At 38.0% G+C, this 18,411-nt stretch overlaps 1 protein-coding gene across 1 annotated transcript; it reads left to right on the top strand.

Moving 5' to 3' along the window:
• Window positions 1-8,478: 8,478 nt before the first annotated feature.
• On the top strand, window positions 8,479-10,680 carry LOC109219445 (guanine nucleotide-binding protein subunit beta-like protein). Its single transcript, XM_019383905.1, has 2 exons — window positions 8,479-9,440; window positions 10,303-10,680. Exons 1-2 carry the CDS (start codon window positions 8,562-8,564, stop codon window positions 10,402-10,404), a joined length of 981 nt encoding a protein of 326 aa, XP_019239450.1. The 5' UTR covers window positions 8,479-8,561; the 3' UTR covers window positions 10,405-10,680.
• Window positions 10,681-18,411: the final 7,731 nt, after the last annotated feature.

Here is an 18,411-nt window from a genome sequence, read left to right as displayed (position 1 = left end):
GATAATTGGACGACAGTCCCCGGGACGATATCATCTTCTTCAATCGATGACCCCAAGTTAGCAAGTGCATCGGCCTCACTGTTTTGTTCTCGAGGCACATGATCCAAAGTCCTCTCCTTGAAGCGGTGCAAAGTTACCTGCAGCTTGTCCAAATATCTTTGCATCCTGTCCTCTCGAACTTCGAAGCTTTTGTTTACTTGGTTTACGACCAACAGGGAATCGCACTTGGTTTCAATGACTTCTGCCCCCAGGCTTTTATCTAGCTCGAGACCTACAATCATGGCCTCATACTCGGCCTCATTATTAGTCAACCTAGAAGTTTTGATAGATTGTCTAATAGTACTACCTGTTGGTGGCTTCAACACAATGCCAAGCCCGGACCCTTTCACATTCGAGGCACCATCCGTGAAAAGGATCCATACCCCCGATGATGTACCTTATTTTAGCAGAAGTTCTTTCTCCACTTCGGGTACGAGGGTCGGCGTAAAATTGGCCACGAAGTTAACTAGGATTTGAGACTTGATGGCCGTTCGGGGTTGATATTCGATATCGTAACCGCCAAGTTCGACGGCTCATTTGGCCAACCGGCCGGATAGTTCGGGCTTATGAAAAACATTTCGAAGGGGATAAGTGGTCAACATACATATGTGATGACATTGAAAATATGGCTTTAACTTTCTAGATGCGCTTATTAATGCAAGTGCCAATTTTTCTAAGTGTGGATATTTGGTTTCAACATCTCCTAGAGTTCGATTTACGTTATAGACAGGGAACTGCGTACCTTGCTCTTCCCGAACTAGTACCCCACTTATCGCTATCTCGGACACAACCAAATACAAGTAAATCCTTTCATCTACCTTCGGAGTGTGAAGCAGAGGTGGGATCGACAAGTACCGCTTTAATTCCTCTAGTGCTTGTTGGCATTCCGGGGTCCATGCGAAATCATTTTTCTTTTTGAGCAAGGAAAAGAACCTGTGGCTTCGATCTGATGACCTCGAAATGAATCGACCCATGGCGGTTATTCGTCCTGTTAAACTTTGCACGACTTTCATACTATCCACGATTGTGATATCTTCGATGGCCTTGATCTTATCGGGGTTGATCTCAATTCCCCGATTAGATACCATAAAGCCGAGGAACTTGCCCGAGCCGACTCCGAAGGCACATTTTTCTGGGTTAAGCTTCATGTTGTACTTCCTCAAGATTTTGAATGTTTCCTGCAAATGGGTTAAATGGTCCTCTGCACGCAGGGACTTAACCAACATATCGTCAATATAAACTTCCATTGATTTACCTATCTGTTCCTCGAACATTTTGTTAACTAGGTGTTGGTACGTGGCTCCAGCATTTTTTAGCCAAAAGGGCATTACATTGTAACAGTATGTTTCGAACTTAGTGATAAATGAGGTCTTCTCCTGGTCCTCCGGGTTCATCTGAATTTGATTGTACCCGGAGTAGGCGTCGAGAAAGGTGAGGATCTCGTGGCCGGCCGTGGCATCGATCATGCGATCGATGTTAGGCAGTGGAAAAGACTCTTTAGGGCATGCCCTGTTCAAATACTTATAATCTACGCACATTCTATGTTTGTTCCCCTTTTTAGGGACTACAACTACGTTGGTTAGGCATTCGGGGTATTTTACCTCCCGAATAGACCCTATTTTAAGAAGTTTAGTTACCTCATCCTTTATGAATGCATGCTTCACCTCGGACTGGGGCCTCCTTTTTTGCTTTACCGATTTGAACCTGGGGTTGAGGCTTAGCCGGTGTGTTGTTATTTCCAGTGGGATCCCTGTCATGTCTAAATGGGACCAAGCAAAACAATCCATGTTATCGATAAGAAATTGAATGAGTTTTTTCCTGAGTTCGGGGGTTAATCCCGTTCCCAGGTATACCTTTTTCTCGGGCATGTATTTGATCGCTATGATCTATTCCAGCTCCTCGACCGTTGAGTTGGTTGCATCGGACTATTCGGGAACAATGAATTTTCGAGGAGTAAGGAGATCCTCTTCTTCTTCTTCTTCTTCGATTACCTGCTTCTCCGATTCGATCGAGGCTGGGACGGTGATTGCTATTTGGCCGTCTGCTTATCTTTGGTGACATTTCTGAGGTCGAAGGCGCTGATACCGGTATCACCTTGTCGACTGCAAACATTTCCTTTGAAGTGTTTTGTTCCCCGTAAACTGTTTTCACACCATCCACTGTTGGGAATTTCATCATTTCATGAAGGGTTGAAGGTACTACCCTCATGTTGTGGATCCATGGCCTCCCGAGTAGTGCGTTATATCTCATGTTCCCTTCAATGACATGGAATTTTGTATCTTGTATGGTCCCGGCTACGTTTACTGGTAGGATTATCTCCCCCTCGTTGTTTCACTTGCTATGTTGAAGCCATTTAAGACTCGAGATGCAGGTACCATTTGGTCCTGCAGGTCGAGCTGCTCTACGACCCTCGATCTGATTATGTTTGCTGAACTACCTGGATCCACGAGAACACGCTTAACTTGAATTTTATTTAACAAAATAGAAATTACCAGGGCGTCATTGTCACGCCCCAATCCTCGGGGAGCGCGACCGGCGTGCAATCGAGCTAACCAGGTCGAGCAAGCCTAACCATCCTTTCCTACCCGACTCATTCAATATCCGAGAAGAAATGCATCACCAATTATTAAACACGGGAGTGAGAGTTGTTATATAAATGCACAAACGTTGCTAGTTAAATTCTTACTTAAATACAACATGCCATAGTTAAGTTTCCAAAAGTACATACAGTTGGCAATCTATTGGAGGAAAGTTTCAAAATACACCGTGATCCTATGACCACCCCGGCACCCATACATGACCCACATAACCGTCTACGAAGCTTCTAAGGGTACAAAAGACCAAAATGACAATGCCGGCAACAAGGCCCCGGCTATACCTCAAAACATGGAAATTTGTACAAAAGAAGAACTACAAGACCCCTGGGAGAAATGGGGCTCACCAAGCCTGCTGTGAAGAGAGAAATAGAGCACCACTATCTGCGACCGGCGCTATCAGCAACGGAACCACCTACATCCATTCAAAGATGTAGCGCCCCCGGTAAAAGGGACGTTAGTACTGTCGAATAGTACTAGTATGTAAGGCAAACACAATTCTCAATAGGATGAACAGTGAACAAATAAGAGGCAGTTACAACATCAACAAGTACTTCACAGGATTACAAGGAAACACCAAATAAGGTTCACATAGTTCCAGTTAAGTCTTTCCATTTCTTTAGGTTAATATTCTCTAGTGCCAAGTGCCATACCACCGTGATTTTTGCACAGAGTCCGGTCTCGGCCCGACCGGCTAAGCCATCCCAAGTGAGACATATCCAAATCCACAATAATAATCAGAAATCCAATATAAATGCCACCATGTGTACAGCATGGCGTCCGGTCTCGGCCCGGTTGGCTAAGCCATCTCACTTAGGACATAACCCCCCTTTCAATCTTCCTTAGTTCACGTTTCTTTCCGTCTTTCCATTACATGACACAACGCACCTCTTATTAATAAATGCTTGGCACTTGGATACATTTTTTTTATTCAAGTCTTTCACTTTATTATTTGCCCCAAATATCGTCAATGACCATATCACAAGTGCTATCAAATAAGGCATGCGCACACAAGGAAAAGAAAGAAAACAAAAGGGAAGCTTGGAGAACATGATCACATTTTCAAATAGCATGATTTCCGGGCAACACTTAGAACAAACATGGAACATAAATCTTTCACCCCAATACATAAAGGCAGATCATTTAGTAGGATCAATTCAGAAAATACGCCAATTATTCGGACACCAAGAGTTCAATTCTAAGAAGAAGAGGGTTAGCCATACATACCTCAATGGAGCTTTTTCTTAAATTCTTACAACAATTCCTGAACTCTTAGCCACCTCGATCTATTTTATGAGAATTACAAGTTGATCCAAAAATTAAAGAGATAATCAATATTCTAGCTCACTTGAGCCTACTCTCAAGCACTGAGTGTGCATTATGAATTTTAAGGTCTTTTTGTGAAAACTTCTATCATCCTACACCCCATTTGTTACATTCTTAGCTCACAATCTCCCCATACCCTCTTATCATACATGCATGCAAGACAATCAACCCTTATACCCATGAACCCATTTGTTAATTACTTATTTTAGTAGGAATTTCGAAATTAAAGGTTAGAGCACAAGTTCTTACCTCTTAGGATGAAGGCCTAGTGACTTTGCTTGATAGTCTTCAAGGATTGGGCAAGGATTGAGTAGAGGCTGGTGGAGATCACTTTCTCCCTCTTGAACTCTTGCTCTCACTCTAAAAGTGGTAGAAATTAGCTTAAGAGGGTCTAATGAGGTGATTTTAACAGAATGGGGTAGGGTTTTAAAAGTTAGAAAATAGGAGCCCCGACTAAATTTGCGATCGCATATGCGACCGCATAACTGATATGCGGTCCGCAAAAGGGACCGCAAAAGTGGCCATCAAGACCTGGATAAACTGCCCGGGTATGCGACCAATATGCAGTCCGCATACCTGTTCTGCGGTCGCATAATGCACCGCAGAACTGCCCTATACAAAAATCCCAAGGAGGTTATGTGACGACTATGAGGCCCGCATATCGATTATGCGATCGCATAATTGGCGGCATAGTTGTCCTAAAATTGGCCAACATATTGACCCACTCTGCGGCAGATATGCGGCCCGCATTGCTATTATGCGATCGCATAATGGGCCGCAGAAACGCATTTTCTGAGAAAACATTTTTCCTTAACTTTTTAATGCACAGATCACCCAAAAGGTCCGAGCCTTATGAATTCCTAACACATATTCTTAACTTGGCACTACAAGATTTCGGGTTTTTGAGTAAAAATTTTACGGAGCCTTACAGTCATTGTGCGGCTAGGAAATGCCTTTCGCTTCCTCGTCATTGAACGATAGGATGCTCTCGGGAACATAACTCCGGGTTCGTTTTTCTCTGGTAATTGACACCTTGGTACGTTTGAATACAGGCCCTTGTGGAACATCAACATTGCCAACGATCATATGAATTACATGTTACGGTTCTTCCTGCTCATTCTTTTTGTTGGCGTCTCTTTCCCCGAAGTAGTTCTTAGCTCAATCACTGAGAAATTCTCGAAGATGGCCCTCGTTGAACAATCGAGCTACATCCTTCCTCAACTGCCTGCAGTCTTTGGTCCTATGGCCATGTGTGCCATGATATTTACACATCAAGTTTGGATTTCTTTGAGAAAGATCAGCTTGTATAGGCCGGGGCCACCTTTTGTCTTTGATCCTTCCAATAGCTGATACGATCCCCGATGCATCAACATTAAAATTATACTCCAATAATCGAGGTGCCTCCGCTGGATCGTTGTGTTTATCAAAACCATTCTTACTCATAAGTCCCCGAAAGCTTTGACCTCGATCATTTCTTTGATCGTTCCGAGGAGCGTTACGCCCCGAACCGTTGTTTCTCCGATCGACATATGGCTGATGTCGCTCCCTGTTTGATCTTGGTTCCCTGTCCGTATCCCTCGGGGCTTTAACTGCCAATATATTAGGATGAACTGAACCCGAGGAGGCTCCCAACTGGTCATCATCGACCTTGATCTTCAATTGGTAACGATTATGTACGTCTGACCAAGTCACAGCTGGGTACTCGATCAGATTTTGCTTCAACTATCGTGACGCGATCGAACTTTGCTTGTTCAACCCCTGCATAAAAGCTTGCACTGCCCAATCATCCGAGACCAGTGGTAATTCCATTCGCTCCATTTGAAATTGGGATACGAACTCCCTTAACATCTCATCATTTCTCTGTCTTATCTTAAAAACGTCTGATTTCCTCGTCGCAACCTTTATAGCCCCGGCGTGTGCCTTCACGAAGGCGTCTGCTAACATAGCAAACGAATCTATAGAATTTGGTGGTAAATTGTGATACCAAATTATTGCTCCTTTTGACAAGGTCTCCCCGAAATTTTTCAACAAAACCGACTCGATCTCATCATCATTTAGGTCGTTTTCTTTAATCCCGCAAGTATACGAGGTAATGTGTTCATTAGGGTCACTTATCCCGTTGTACTTAGGTATATCGGGCATGCGGAACTTTTTAGGAATAGGCTTCGGTGCCGCACTCGGAGGGAATGGCTTTTGTATGATTTCTTGGCATTCAAAGCTTTTAGGACCAAGGGTGCTCCCGGTATTTGATCGACACGGGAGTTGTACATCTCCACCTTTTTGTCATTATCCTCAATCTTTTTCTCCCCGGACTCGATTCTCTTGGTGAGTTCCTCGAGCATCCTCATAATCGTGGGGTCAGTCACGGAGCCATTACCGTTTGATCTTTCTGGCACCGGTTCAGTACGTCCAGTGGCGTTTTGTGCTGACTTTGAAGCTGAGCGATAACAACTTGTTGAGCTTGAAGCATCTCGAATATTACTTGGAGGCTGACTCCCCCATCTCCTATACCCTGTGTTCCTTGGCCACTAGATCGGGCTTCCCTACGTACACTTCCTCCGGGGTCGGCGCCTAAATCCGCATTCAAAGCAATGTGTGAACTGACATCAACTGGTTCCACATCTGGCACTTCCCCAGGGTTAATCGGTGATACACCAACCCCTACATTGTTGTTTTCTCCATGGAATCCAAGACCATCGTCACTGTGTACGGGTACGTTTTTCGAGTTTGACATGTTTTAACCTGAGAACAAAAACTCTTGACAAGAACAAGTATGAAAATAACGTGTGTTATCAGAATCAGTACTGAAACAACCACTATTATCTTTAGCCTCACGGTGGGCGCCAAATTATTTACCTCGAAAATACGAGTAACAATTAAACTTGTTTATGGTTTTAAAGATATGTGATTTAGTTCAATACTAACTAATAACCAAGGAATCTAACGTACAAATGAAAGAAGTAAGTAGAATCAAACCCGCAAGCCAGTCTCGATCTCGAGCTAAGGTGGCCTCGAGGTAGGTCAAGAACAATAAAGTTAAAGGACAATTCTGGAGAGTAATGAGCAAGAAAGTAAGAGAGTATATTCTTTTGTCAATGATTGATGATGATTACAAATAATTGGGGTCCCCTTTATATAACAGGGGAACCCTAAATAAGGTACATTTATATTTACAGTAAGGAATCTTATTGGGACAGCTGTCTAACCGCCTAGTACGGATTAATACTAACTCGTACAAATCTATTTCGAAATTTACGCCATGATCTTGGGGATGTGGCAGGAATCTTGCTCATTCTGTTACAAACCCATAAACGGTATCATCTCGGGGTTGGTCATACTCGGCTTCGGTGCCCATCGTGTACTTCGATCCTCGAGCCTTGCATTATGTCATCAGGCTCGAACTTGGTCCACCGGACTCGAACTCGACCCATCCTGAACTCGGGCTTGAAGCGACCCTTCGAGCCCATAAAATCAGACATACCTGATTTAGACCGTATACAATGTAAGTGGATAATTTGGACTAGTAGAGAAAGTAAAGACCCTTTCGGGCATGAAAACAATTTCACTATTAGCAAATACTGAATTTCAATTTCTCTTTGGCCATGAATAGTTGTAAATAAAATTTTACAATATTTAATGTTCAAGTGAAATATTAAAATACTTATTAGAGGATATATCTGAAATTAAGTGGTGATTTCTACTCACAAAATTTCCAATTTTTACAATTCTTTTTTCCTAATTATAGTTATTAATTGCTAAATTATAAGATATAGTATCTCAAATGAAGTGTTGATTTTCACTTAAAATCTTCAATTCTTATAAAAAGGTTACTTAAGTGAAGTTATTTTTTAAATATAAGCTCAACTTCAACAATTTTTTTTTCAATTTTAGCTTCAAATACTATTTTATTAAGAGGAATTTTTAGAAACCACTATTGTTTAGTGACTATTAACTTTCTATAGCTACCATATACATAACTACTTCCTATAGCTACTATTCAGTACGATAGTGTATTCGCTGTATTGGTGTTGCTGTATTCATGAATATAGCAGCAACAAACGCCTAAAAATCAGGCAGTCCAGCTGTACGTGCATGTATTCACATGTATTCATGAATACATCAGCAAAAAGCGCCTAAAATCAGGGCAGTCCAGCTGTACGCTCATATATTCACATGTATTCGCGTCATATATTCATGTACAGTAACGACAATCACCTTAAAAATAGGTATGTCCAGTTGTCTAAGAGAGGGGAAAAACATAAATAGCGTATTTCATGCCTTATTTCATGTATCAATGATAGTTTACCATAAATACTTATTTTGCTATAATAAAATATAAAAGGTAGCTATAGAAAATAATATTTTAAAATAATTTTGGTTTATCCCTTTACTATAGCAGGTAAAATTTCCTCTTTAGGGGACTCTTGGATTATCGGACCATTAACCCGGGTTACAGAACAGATCAGTAGCTAAAGCCCAAAGCCCTAAAAACCTTCCCACCGTATAAAGTCATCCCTTTCATGCTTAGGGTTTCTCCTTCGCTTTCATTTTGCTTATAGCCTTCGAGCTAAGTCGCCACCCACCCACCACCTGTTCGACAAAATGTCGCAAGAATCACTAGTCCTCCGCGGCACAATGAGAGCCCACACTGACTGGGTCACAGCCATCGCCACCCCAGTTGACAACTCCGATATGATCGTCACATCCTCACGTGACAAATCCATCATCGTTTGGTCAATAACAAAAGACGGCCCACAATACGGCGTCCCGCGCCGCCGCCTCACAGGCCACGGACACTTCGTTCAAGACGTCGTCCTTTCATCCGACGGCATGTTCGCTCTTTCCGGATCTTGGGACGGTGAGCTCCGTTTATGGGATCTTCAAGCTGGAACCACTGCCCGTCGTTTCGTCGGACACACTAAGGATGTTTTATCCGTAGCATTTTCTGCTGATAACCGTCAGATCGTATCAGCATCCCGTGATAAGAGCATCAGGCTTTGGAACACTTTGGGTGAGTGTAAGTACGTTATTCAGGACGGAGATTCGCATTCTGACTGGGTCTCATGTGTTCGTTTCAGCCCGAATAATCTTCAGCCAACTATCGTATCCGGGTCGTGGGACAGGACTGTAAAAATATGGAACCTTACCAACTGTAAGCTCCGTGCTACGCTTGCTGGACACACTGGGTATGTGAATACCACTGCGGTGTCTCCTGATGGTTCTTTGTGTGCTAGTGGAGGGAAGGATGGAGTGATTTTGTTGTGGGATTTGGCTGAAGGGAAGAAATTGTACTCGCTTGAGTCGGGTTCTATTATTCACTCGCTTTGTTTTAGCCCAAATAGGTACTGGTTGTGTGCTGCCACTGAGTCGAGTATTAAGATTTGGGATTTGGAGAGCAAGACTATCGTGGATGATTTGAAAGTTGATCTGAAGCAAGAGAGTGAAATGTCTGCAGAGGGAACTGCTTCTGGCAAAAACAAGGTGGGTTTGATTTTTGTTTTCATTTTTTGCTTCAAGAATGTTACTTTTGGTTTATTGGATTGTGTTTTTGTATCAAATGAAGTTATTTGTTCTTTGAATGCGTTTATTGTGCATATTAGTTTTTGTTGTAGTGTATTATTGATATAGATAGATCGACCAACAGTTGGAAATAGGTCTTTGTGAATGTTGTAGCAGTTCAAGGTCTAATTAGAGTAAAATAACTGTCTACTTAATAATTCTAGCTGTTCTTGCTCTCGGGAATTCATGGTATAGAATCCTCTACCCTGTTAGAAGTTATGTTAGTAATTGGAAGAGTATTTTCAACAGTATATTATCATCTCTAATTTGTAACCTATGGCTCCCACTATCTGTGTTTCTTTTGCGGTTTCTACCATACTTTTCTACTGATATAGTTTGTTGTTAGTAGCACAAATGTGAAGCCTTGATATATGGGATGATTGTAGCTATTCTTAGTTTCAAGTTTATAACTTTCTATTTCTATCGTTTGGTGGGACCTGATTTTCATAAGGATTGAAGTTATACCAATGACAGCATAAAGATTTCTTTTATGCTATTTAGTGTATTTTGACCTGTTATATAATCTTGCTTTCCATTTTTCAAGATTGCCATTAATGTTTGTTTAGAGAATTACCTGCAATTACGTTTGAAGTGATATGATAGTGTAGAAGTGCTTTTTACACCTTCAGTATGTAGAACTTGTTCTCTTTTTATAATTATTTCGGGACACCCTAGGACCTAATCTTTGTGATGATGTCGTGATTCCCAGATTTGTCAGTTCAAATATTATCAATGTGAAATAAGTTGTGAATGTTGCTAACCTCATTGTATCTCCATCTTCCAGGTCATATACTGCACTAGTTTGGGCTGGAGTGCTGATGGAAGCACACTTTTCAGCGGATACACAGATGGCTTGATTAGAGTGTGGGGTATTGGCCGTTATTAGGATAAAACATATAGCACCATTTGGCCTGAATTTCGTTTAGATGAAATCTAAAATGTTGGAAGAAGTATGTCGGATTCTGTGTTTCATGGCTGTGAGGCCTTTTCTGTTACAGTTTTGGATTTTATTTACGCATGTTATATTGGGTGTAGATCCAAGAAGCTCTTTTGCCTAGTCTTATGAGTAATTTTATGTTTTCTTCTGTGTTTTTCTATCTTATAGATCTTCAACTTTGTTTATGATTTATGAGGAGATATATATCTTTTTGAATTCTCTTTATACTCCTTTTCGTCCTCGTTTTTCTTGGTGTTGAGGTCATCTTTACTTGCTGCAATATTTATCAGTTTGCCAGGGTAAATAGCTTGTTGTTCCCTTTGTTTTAGAGTGTGCAAGGGGAGTTAGGTAATTTGATCTTGTTTTGTTCCCTATTGTCATTTGCAAGTTGACATATGGTATCTAGAGAAAGCTCTTGGAGTTTATTCTAAAATGTAACTTCTGTAAAAGCATATTTGAGGATGTGCTCGATTGTCAAAGTTATTTTGATACTCCTGTCAGCTTTAGATAATTTAGTAAAATAGATTCTAGGCCTTGAGGTATCATGGAGGAAACAATTACTGGGTACTGGATATTCTCGATATACTGGTGTGTATAGCCTGTAGGATTCAATCAATTGATGATCATACATGAGCACTTAGTTGATGATCATACAATAGTCTTGAGATGACATTTTAGTATTACTTTATCTCTTGTTTGGTTACTAATTTTGGGATAAGTTATCTTAGGATTAAAAATAGTATTGGGATAACTTATACTTGCTAGATGGTGGAATAATAATCTCACGATAAGTTTTTTATGCAGCATACCAAATATTCAATAAGAAATAATACCTGGATAACTAGTTCCAGCATAATTAATTTCAACATAATTTGTCTTCAAACCAAACGATCCCATAGTGCTATATTGACATCACATTCTAAATATTGATATTGTGATGTCTATCCTAACTAGGGGTGTCAATGCTTCGGTTCGGCCGGTTATTTTATAAAGTTTGAACCATACCAATTTTTTGGTTATTCTATTATGTATGACCGAAGACTTTTCGAAACCGTCTCAATCATGTCGGGTTTACTTTGGTATCGGTACAGTTCGATTAATTTTCATTAATTTTTTTAAATATCATGTAAAAGTCACTAGTAGAACTAGAATGCAGTAACTTACGTACTTTTATAGCAAATTCTCTACACATTTTTAAAGTTTAAAAGGTGATTAATTAAAAAAATATGAAATTGATAACTTAAAGGAAGAATGTACTATGCTTTTATGAAAATCATAGGTCAATAATCAGTATCAGCTTAGGGATTGAGAATGTCTATGGTCTAAAATTGATGAGTAAGTTTAATTTTGTTATAAAATAACGACAGTAAAGTAAATAAATCGAAGACAAGTATAGAGAGATTGATAATTCAAATTTCAAACTGATGTACATAATGAACTGAAACCTCTTCTATTTATAGAAGAAAGGAAGCTGCTGTGTAAGCTGCTACTGCAAGCTGCTACTATACCAGATATGGATAATCTTCTACTGAGAATAATGTTTATCCATAAGGAGTACTGAAAGGATAAGCTCATTGTACCCGGTATAGATAATCTTCTACTAAGGGAAATGTTTATCCATAACGGAGTATCGAAAGGATAAACTTATTATACCCGGTATGGATCTTCTACCGGGGGTAATGTTTATCCATAATGGAATATCGAAAGGATAAACTTATTATATCCGGTATGGATAAACTTCTACCGGGGATAATGTTTATCCATAACCAGGTACCGAAGTGATAAGCTTCTTCAGGAGGCTTATTTCCAATAGAGTACTAAATAGACGATAAACATAGTTACGGCGGAGTCTCATATGGATAAGCTTCTTCAGGAAGCTTATTTATAACGGAGTACTAAATGAACATCCATAATATAATATATTTATAACACTCCCCCTTGGATGTTCATTAAAAGATAATGTGCCTCATTAAAACCTTACTAGGAAAAATCACGTGGGAAAAAATCCTAGTGAAGGAAAAAGAGTACGCATATTTAGTAATACGCATTGCTAGGTGCCTCATTAAAAACCTTATAAGGAAAACCCCGTGGGAAAAAACCTTAGTAAGGAAAAAAGAGTGCATCGCATATTTTACTCCCCCTGATGAAAACCTTGTTTCAAATATTTGAGTCTCCGCATTCCAATCTTGTATACCATCTTCTCAAAAGTTGAAGTTGACAAAGATTAGGTAATAAATCTGCTGGATTATCACTTGAACGGATTTGTTGCACATTAATGTCACCATTTTTCTGAAGGTCGTGTGTGTAGAATAATTTTGGTGAAATGTGCTTCGTTCTATCTCCTTTTATAAATCCTCCCTTCAATTGGGTTATGCATGCAGCATTGTCTTCGTATAAAATTGTGGGTCTTTTCTCACATCCTTTTTTCTCGAATAAAATGAATTATTGATCTCAACCATATGCATTCCCTACTTGCTTCATGAATAGCTATTATCTTAGCATGATTTGAAGAAGTAGCAACAATAGATTGCTTTGTGGAGCGCCATGATATGACAGTACCTCCATATGTAAACACGTACCCGGTTTGAGATCGAGCTTTATGGGGATCAGATAAATAACCCGCATCTGCATAACCAACAAGATCTGCACTATCTTTGTTAGCATAAAACAAACCCATATCAAGAGTTCCCTTTAAATATCGCAATATATGCTTAATCCCGTTCCAATGTCTTCGTGTAGGAGAAGAACTGTATCTTGCTAGTAAATTAACAGAAAATGCTATGTCGGGCCTGGTAGCATTAGCAAGATACATTAGTGCACCAATTGCACTGAGATAGGGTACTTCGGGACCAAGGAGTTCCTCATCCTCTTCTGGAGGTCGGAACAAATCCTTATTCACTTAAGTGATCGAACAACCATTGGTGTACTCAATGGGTGCGCTTTGTCCATGTAAAAGCGTTTTAAGATCCTTTCTGTATATGCAGATTGATGGATAAAGATCCCGTCTGCTAAATGTTCAATTTGCAGACCAAGACAAAGTTTTGTCTTTCCAAGATCTTTCATCTCAAAATCTTTCTTAAGATATTCAATTGCCTTTTGGAGCTCTTCTGGAGTTCCAACAAGATTTATATCACCAACATAAACAGCAAGTGTAACAAATTCTGATGACATTTTCTTTATAAAAATACATGGACAAATAACATCATTTATGTAACTTTTTTTCAGCAAATATTCACTGAGGCGATTATATCACACGTGCCTAGATTGCTTTAAACCGTACAAATATCTTTATAATTTGATCGAGTACATTTCTCAAGACTTTGAATTATGGCATTTTAAATCCTTCAAGGATCTTCATATAAATTTAATCAAATAAGTCATATAGGTTATGACTTATATCTAAATGGTATGGCATCTTCAAATGTCTGGACTGCTGGTCCGATCCTCACAATCTTTTACAATATTGTGCACTATATTGTATCAAATATATCGTCGACGATCATTTCATATCGGTTCGCAAGTGACATAACTTGTTGAATCTAATTACTTTCTTTATTTTCAGGTACCTGAACTTCTTCTGGAGTTTCATGAAATGTTATGTCATGGGCTCTCCTAGAGCTCATTTCCTCCTCATTATGATCATTTTGATCATTTGCTCCTATCCTTTTCAAGGATTGTTACCTTTGGAACCGATAGATTTACTACGCTTCATGCGTGTAGTAAACTTTATCCTTCAGGGACTTTAATTTTAATAGGAGCATTTGCAGCTGGAATATGATATTTAATTTTGGATTAGCAAATGCTTCTGGCATTCGAATTGAATCATCTTCTAAGTGAGGATCATATTAATGATAATTCGATTCATATAGCATATTTTTCAGCTGTTTATTCCATCCCTTAAATGTTAAGAAAACTAACATATATCCCCAATCATCTTTGGAAAACATATCTTTGTGTATTATGGTAGAGAAATTAATCATATACCACGCGACAAAAGATAGTAAAAATATTTGGTTTCTGATCCTAAACCAATTGGAGGGGAGGACTTATCATATATTGTTGGTCTGATGCATACAAGCGTTGCTTATGCAATTTAGAAAATCTTAGACCAACACATGAAGCTTTGTTCTCATAAGCAATGGTTTAGTCATTAATAGGGGGTATTCAATGCTAATCCAGCTTGGATATAAACCAGCATTATATAGATGAACTGTCTTGATTTCATAATCTAAAAATTATGCTCTTAATCGAGAAAAACAATTCCAAATGCCAAACTGCAGGTTGACAATAATTACACATGTAACCATCTCATATATGCATCTATAAGTGGTTCACATGATAGGTGAATGAGCCTATATTCACCTTTTATATATTTCAGAATCAGGGGTCTTAGTCCCAACTTTAGCTGGTATAATCAATTTATTATGAGAACAAGCAATACAAGAGAATTCTTGAAAAATCTTCTAGTTCTTCAGTTTATGCTTATCTAAATTCTCAAATAGCTCATTTAAAAATGGCAAACGAAAACTTCAAGTTTATCATGGCATGTGCTATCTCTTAGTAAACTTCTGGTTTACTATGTCATAAACTTTTGCATTAGTAAACTTCTGATTTACTGTGGCTACTTTTGTATCAGCGAATTTCTAATTTACTGTAGTTACTTTAGCCTCTGTAAAACTTCTGATTTACTGTGACTACTTTTGCTTTAGTAAACTTTTGATTTACTGTGATACATGATATAGTACAAATTAAAGAATAAGGCGGGTAACTTCTTACATACATATTATTTTACCCCCTATGATCGTGAAAATATGAAGATTTTCAATCTTCTAATCATTTGTAGTCTTAATATGATAGTCATTTGTATTGGTAAACTTTAGTTTACTACAACATATGTTTTGACCATAATCATATAATATGAATGACATATTTGTATATAATCTCTTCGAGAACCTTCGTTTATTATCCACAATCTAATATTTATCAGACACTACTGGTGTCATGTGTCTTCTAGACAAACAGTTAGCTCTTAAGGAGTTTTTGATAAATTTGGTACTACCAAATATTGCTCAGACACTTCTAGTGTCATGAGAGAAAATCATAATCAAATGAACAATATAAAGCCAATTCTAAATTTATAAATGACAAAAATTAAGAATTTTAATATTTCTACCACTAAATTTGTGACAAATATCTCCTTCAAGGAGAAATATCGTTAACATCTCATTATTTTGTATCAATGCGGCAACCACATTGTCATTGCATCCTTTAAGGAAAGATACACGAGTTATTATTTCCTTCGAGGAACTCAATAACTAACCATAATATATGTAGTAGAAAACATTCTACAAGAATGCTTTTGCCTTAGAATGATACTTAATAAAATTATCCAAGATGTTTTACGTACAACAGGCACGTGAGGCAATGATCTTTATGCCACAAAAATGATATTTATATCCTTTGTTATTTTAACTCTTCAGGAGGTGAGTTGTTGTATTTCTTCATTCACTCCAGGAAATGAAAATGTGCTTCAAAAATAACTTTGAATAGCTCATTATTTTGTTTAAGCACAAAAAGACACAGTTTCATAATATTTTCCTGCTTCAGGAGAAAATTTCAATTGTTTTACTACTTCAGGAGCAAATTTAAAATACGAAATATTGAGTATATATTCTCTCAATCATATTACCTCTTCTGGAGGTGAATCGTAATATATTTACATTAAGAGCGCGTTCATATTTGCGACTTTATTAGTATTGTCACATTCACTTCAGGGAATGGATTAATATTATGAAAAGTTCTTATCCTTCAGGAAATCGAACATAACAATCTGAACGTGCATTAATCACATCAAATTGTGATGCTTCAACCTCTTTTAAAATATTTACTACTTCAGGAGCAAATAGAGGCGTGCATTTAATATAGAGAATATCTATGTAGCATATCTTCAACTGCAACCATAGAAAGCCTAAATTATCACTTCTGGTGGTCATAGGCATATACCACTTCTGGTGGTTAACAAAATTTAGTTACAATCAGATATACAAAATATAATCACTTCTGGTAGTTGTATATTTCTTGCAAACTCTGCTGGAGTTTAAGTGGATCTAACAACGTTATCCACTTTGTAATCCTTTATTAAGATAATTAAGATGAAAACAAATACCAAAACAGATATTATATACGTAGCATATAACCGAGCTAAGCGGTGATAATTAAAGTTTACTTGGTACATAGACTCTTCCATCTTCAAACACACAGCTTCAAATTTGTGGTATATGTTTCCAACCCATGATACCCTTTAACAACTTTCCGTGGATTCAACGAAGTGAGTGCTTATTCCTTGGTTATGATTGTGTAACATCTGCCAGAAACGATACTCACCTCAAGGAGCGTCGACTGAAATAGAAATTAAATTCAAAGTAAATGTTCAAAATAGCAGAGTCTTGTGCTGATAACGTGTTATAAAATAATGACAGTAAAGTAAATAAATCGAAGACAAGTATAGAAAGAGATTGATATTATTCAAATTTCAAACTGATTTACATAATGAACTGAAATCTCTTCTATTTATAGAAGAAAGGAAGCTGCTGTGTAAGCTGCTACTATACCAGATATGGATAATTTTCTACTGAGAATAATGTTTATCCATAACGGAGTACTGAAAGGATAAGCTCATTGTACCAGGTATAGATAATCTTCTACTAGGGGTAATGTTTATCCATAATGGAGTATCGAAAGGATAAGCTTATTATACCCGGTATGGATAATCTTCTACCAGGGGTAATGTTTATCCATAACGGAGTATCGAAAGGATAAGTTTATTATACCCGGTATGGATAATCTTCTACCGGAGGTAATGTTTATCCATAATTGGGTACCGAAGTGATAAGCTTCTTCGTATTTATAACAAATTTTATTCATAAAGTTGGAAAAAAGTATGATTTTCACTAGGGGTGTTCATGGTTCGGTTTGGATCGGTTTTTCCCTAAAAAGAAACCAAACCAAGTAAGTCGATTTTTCAAATATTAGAACCAAACCAAACCAATTACGTCGGTTTTTCTCGATTTGGTTTATGTCGGATTTTGTCGGTTTTTCGATTTTTTCGGTTTTTTCTTAAATATAAGACATACACTACCAAACACATATTTCGGCGATCACATTTTCAACGTAACACTATCAAATCAATTGCCCATTGAGAAATCTATTGTTTACCAAGGTATATTGATGATAATTGAATTAAATAGTGATGAATAATTTAAGGACTCAACTAAAAATATATTATTTTTAACACGAAATGGATTCTTACACTTAACAAAAGAAAACTACCAATCAAACTAGAATGTAAAGGTAAAGAACTATATTAAAAGTGCAAACTATTAACATTTACCATAAAATTTTTGAAACTTTGTATAAAAATATACATATATATAGGTGTAATAATAAATTTGAAATAGCTACTCCTATAGTCGGTTTGGTTCGGTTTTTTTCGGTTTTTTTTCTGATTAAAACCAAAACCAAACTAAATTTGATCGGTTTTTAAAATTCAAAACCAAATCCAAATCAAATCAAAAAGTATCGGTTTTTTTGGTCGGTTTGGTTTGGTTTTTGGTTTGGTTCGATTTTTTGGGTTTTTATGAACACCCCTAATTTTCACCTCTTTAAAATAAACACGAATTTGCTCTACACTGGCATGTTTCTAACTAGAGAGTGAAAGATTGATAGTTTAAAACTTTTTAGCGTATTTTATTAGTCCAGTCTTGTTTGGAGAGACCAGAAGGATCACAGAAGCTTCTTCTCTCTAGCATTTGAAACCAAATTTGCCTCTTTCATTGTTAAGGGATCAATGCACAAGAGAGCTTTTGTCCAAAAATGAAATTTTCTCTCCCTCTAGTTCGGAGGCCGACCTAGGATTTTAAAGGGGGAGCGCACCGCCGTGGAGTCGAAATCGAACCC

This window comes from Nicotiana attenuata, unplaced genomic scaffold (genome assembly GCF_001879085.1).
Source record: "Nicotiana attenuata strain UT unplaced genomic scaffold, NIATTr2, whole genome shotgun sequence".
In the NCBI taxonomy this organism is placed as follows: Eukaryota; Viridiplantae; Streptophyta; class Magnoliopsida; order Solanales; family Solanaceae; genus Nicotiana; species Nicotiana attenuata.
The sequence above is the reverse complement of the archived record's forward strand: the minus strand, read 5'-3'. Positions and strand labels throughout refer to the sequence as shown.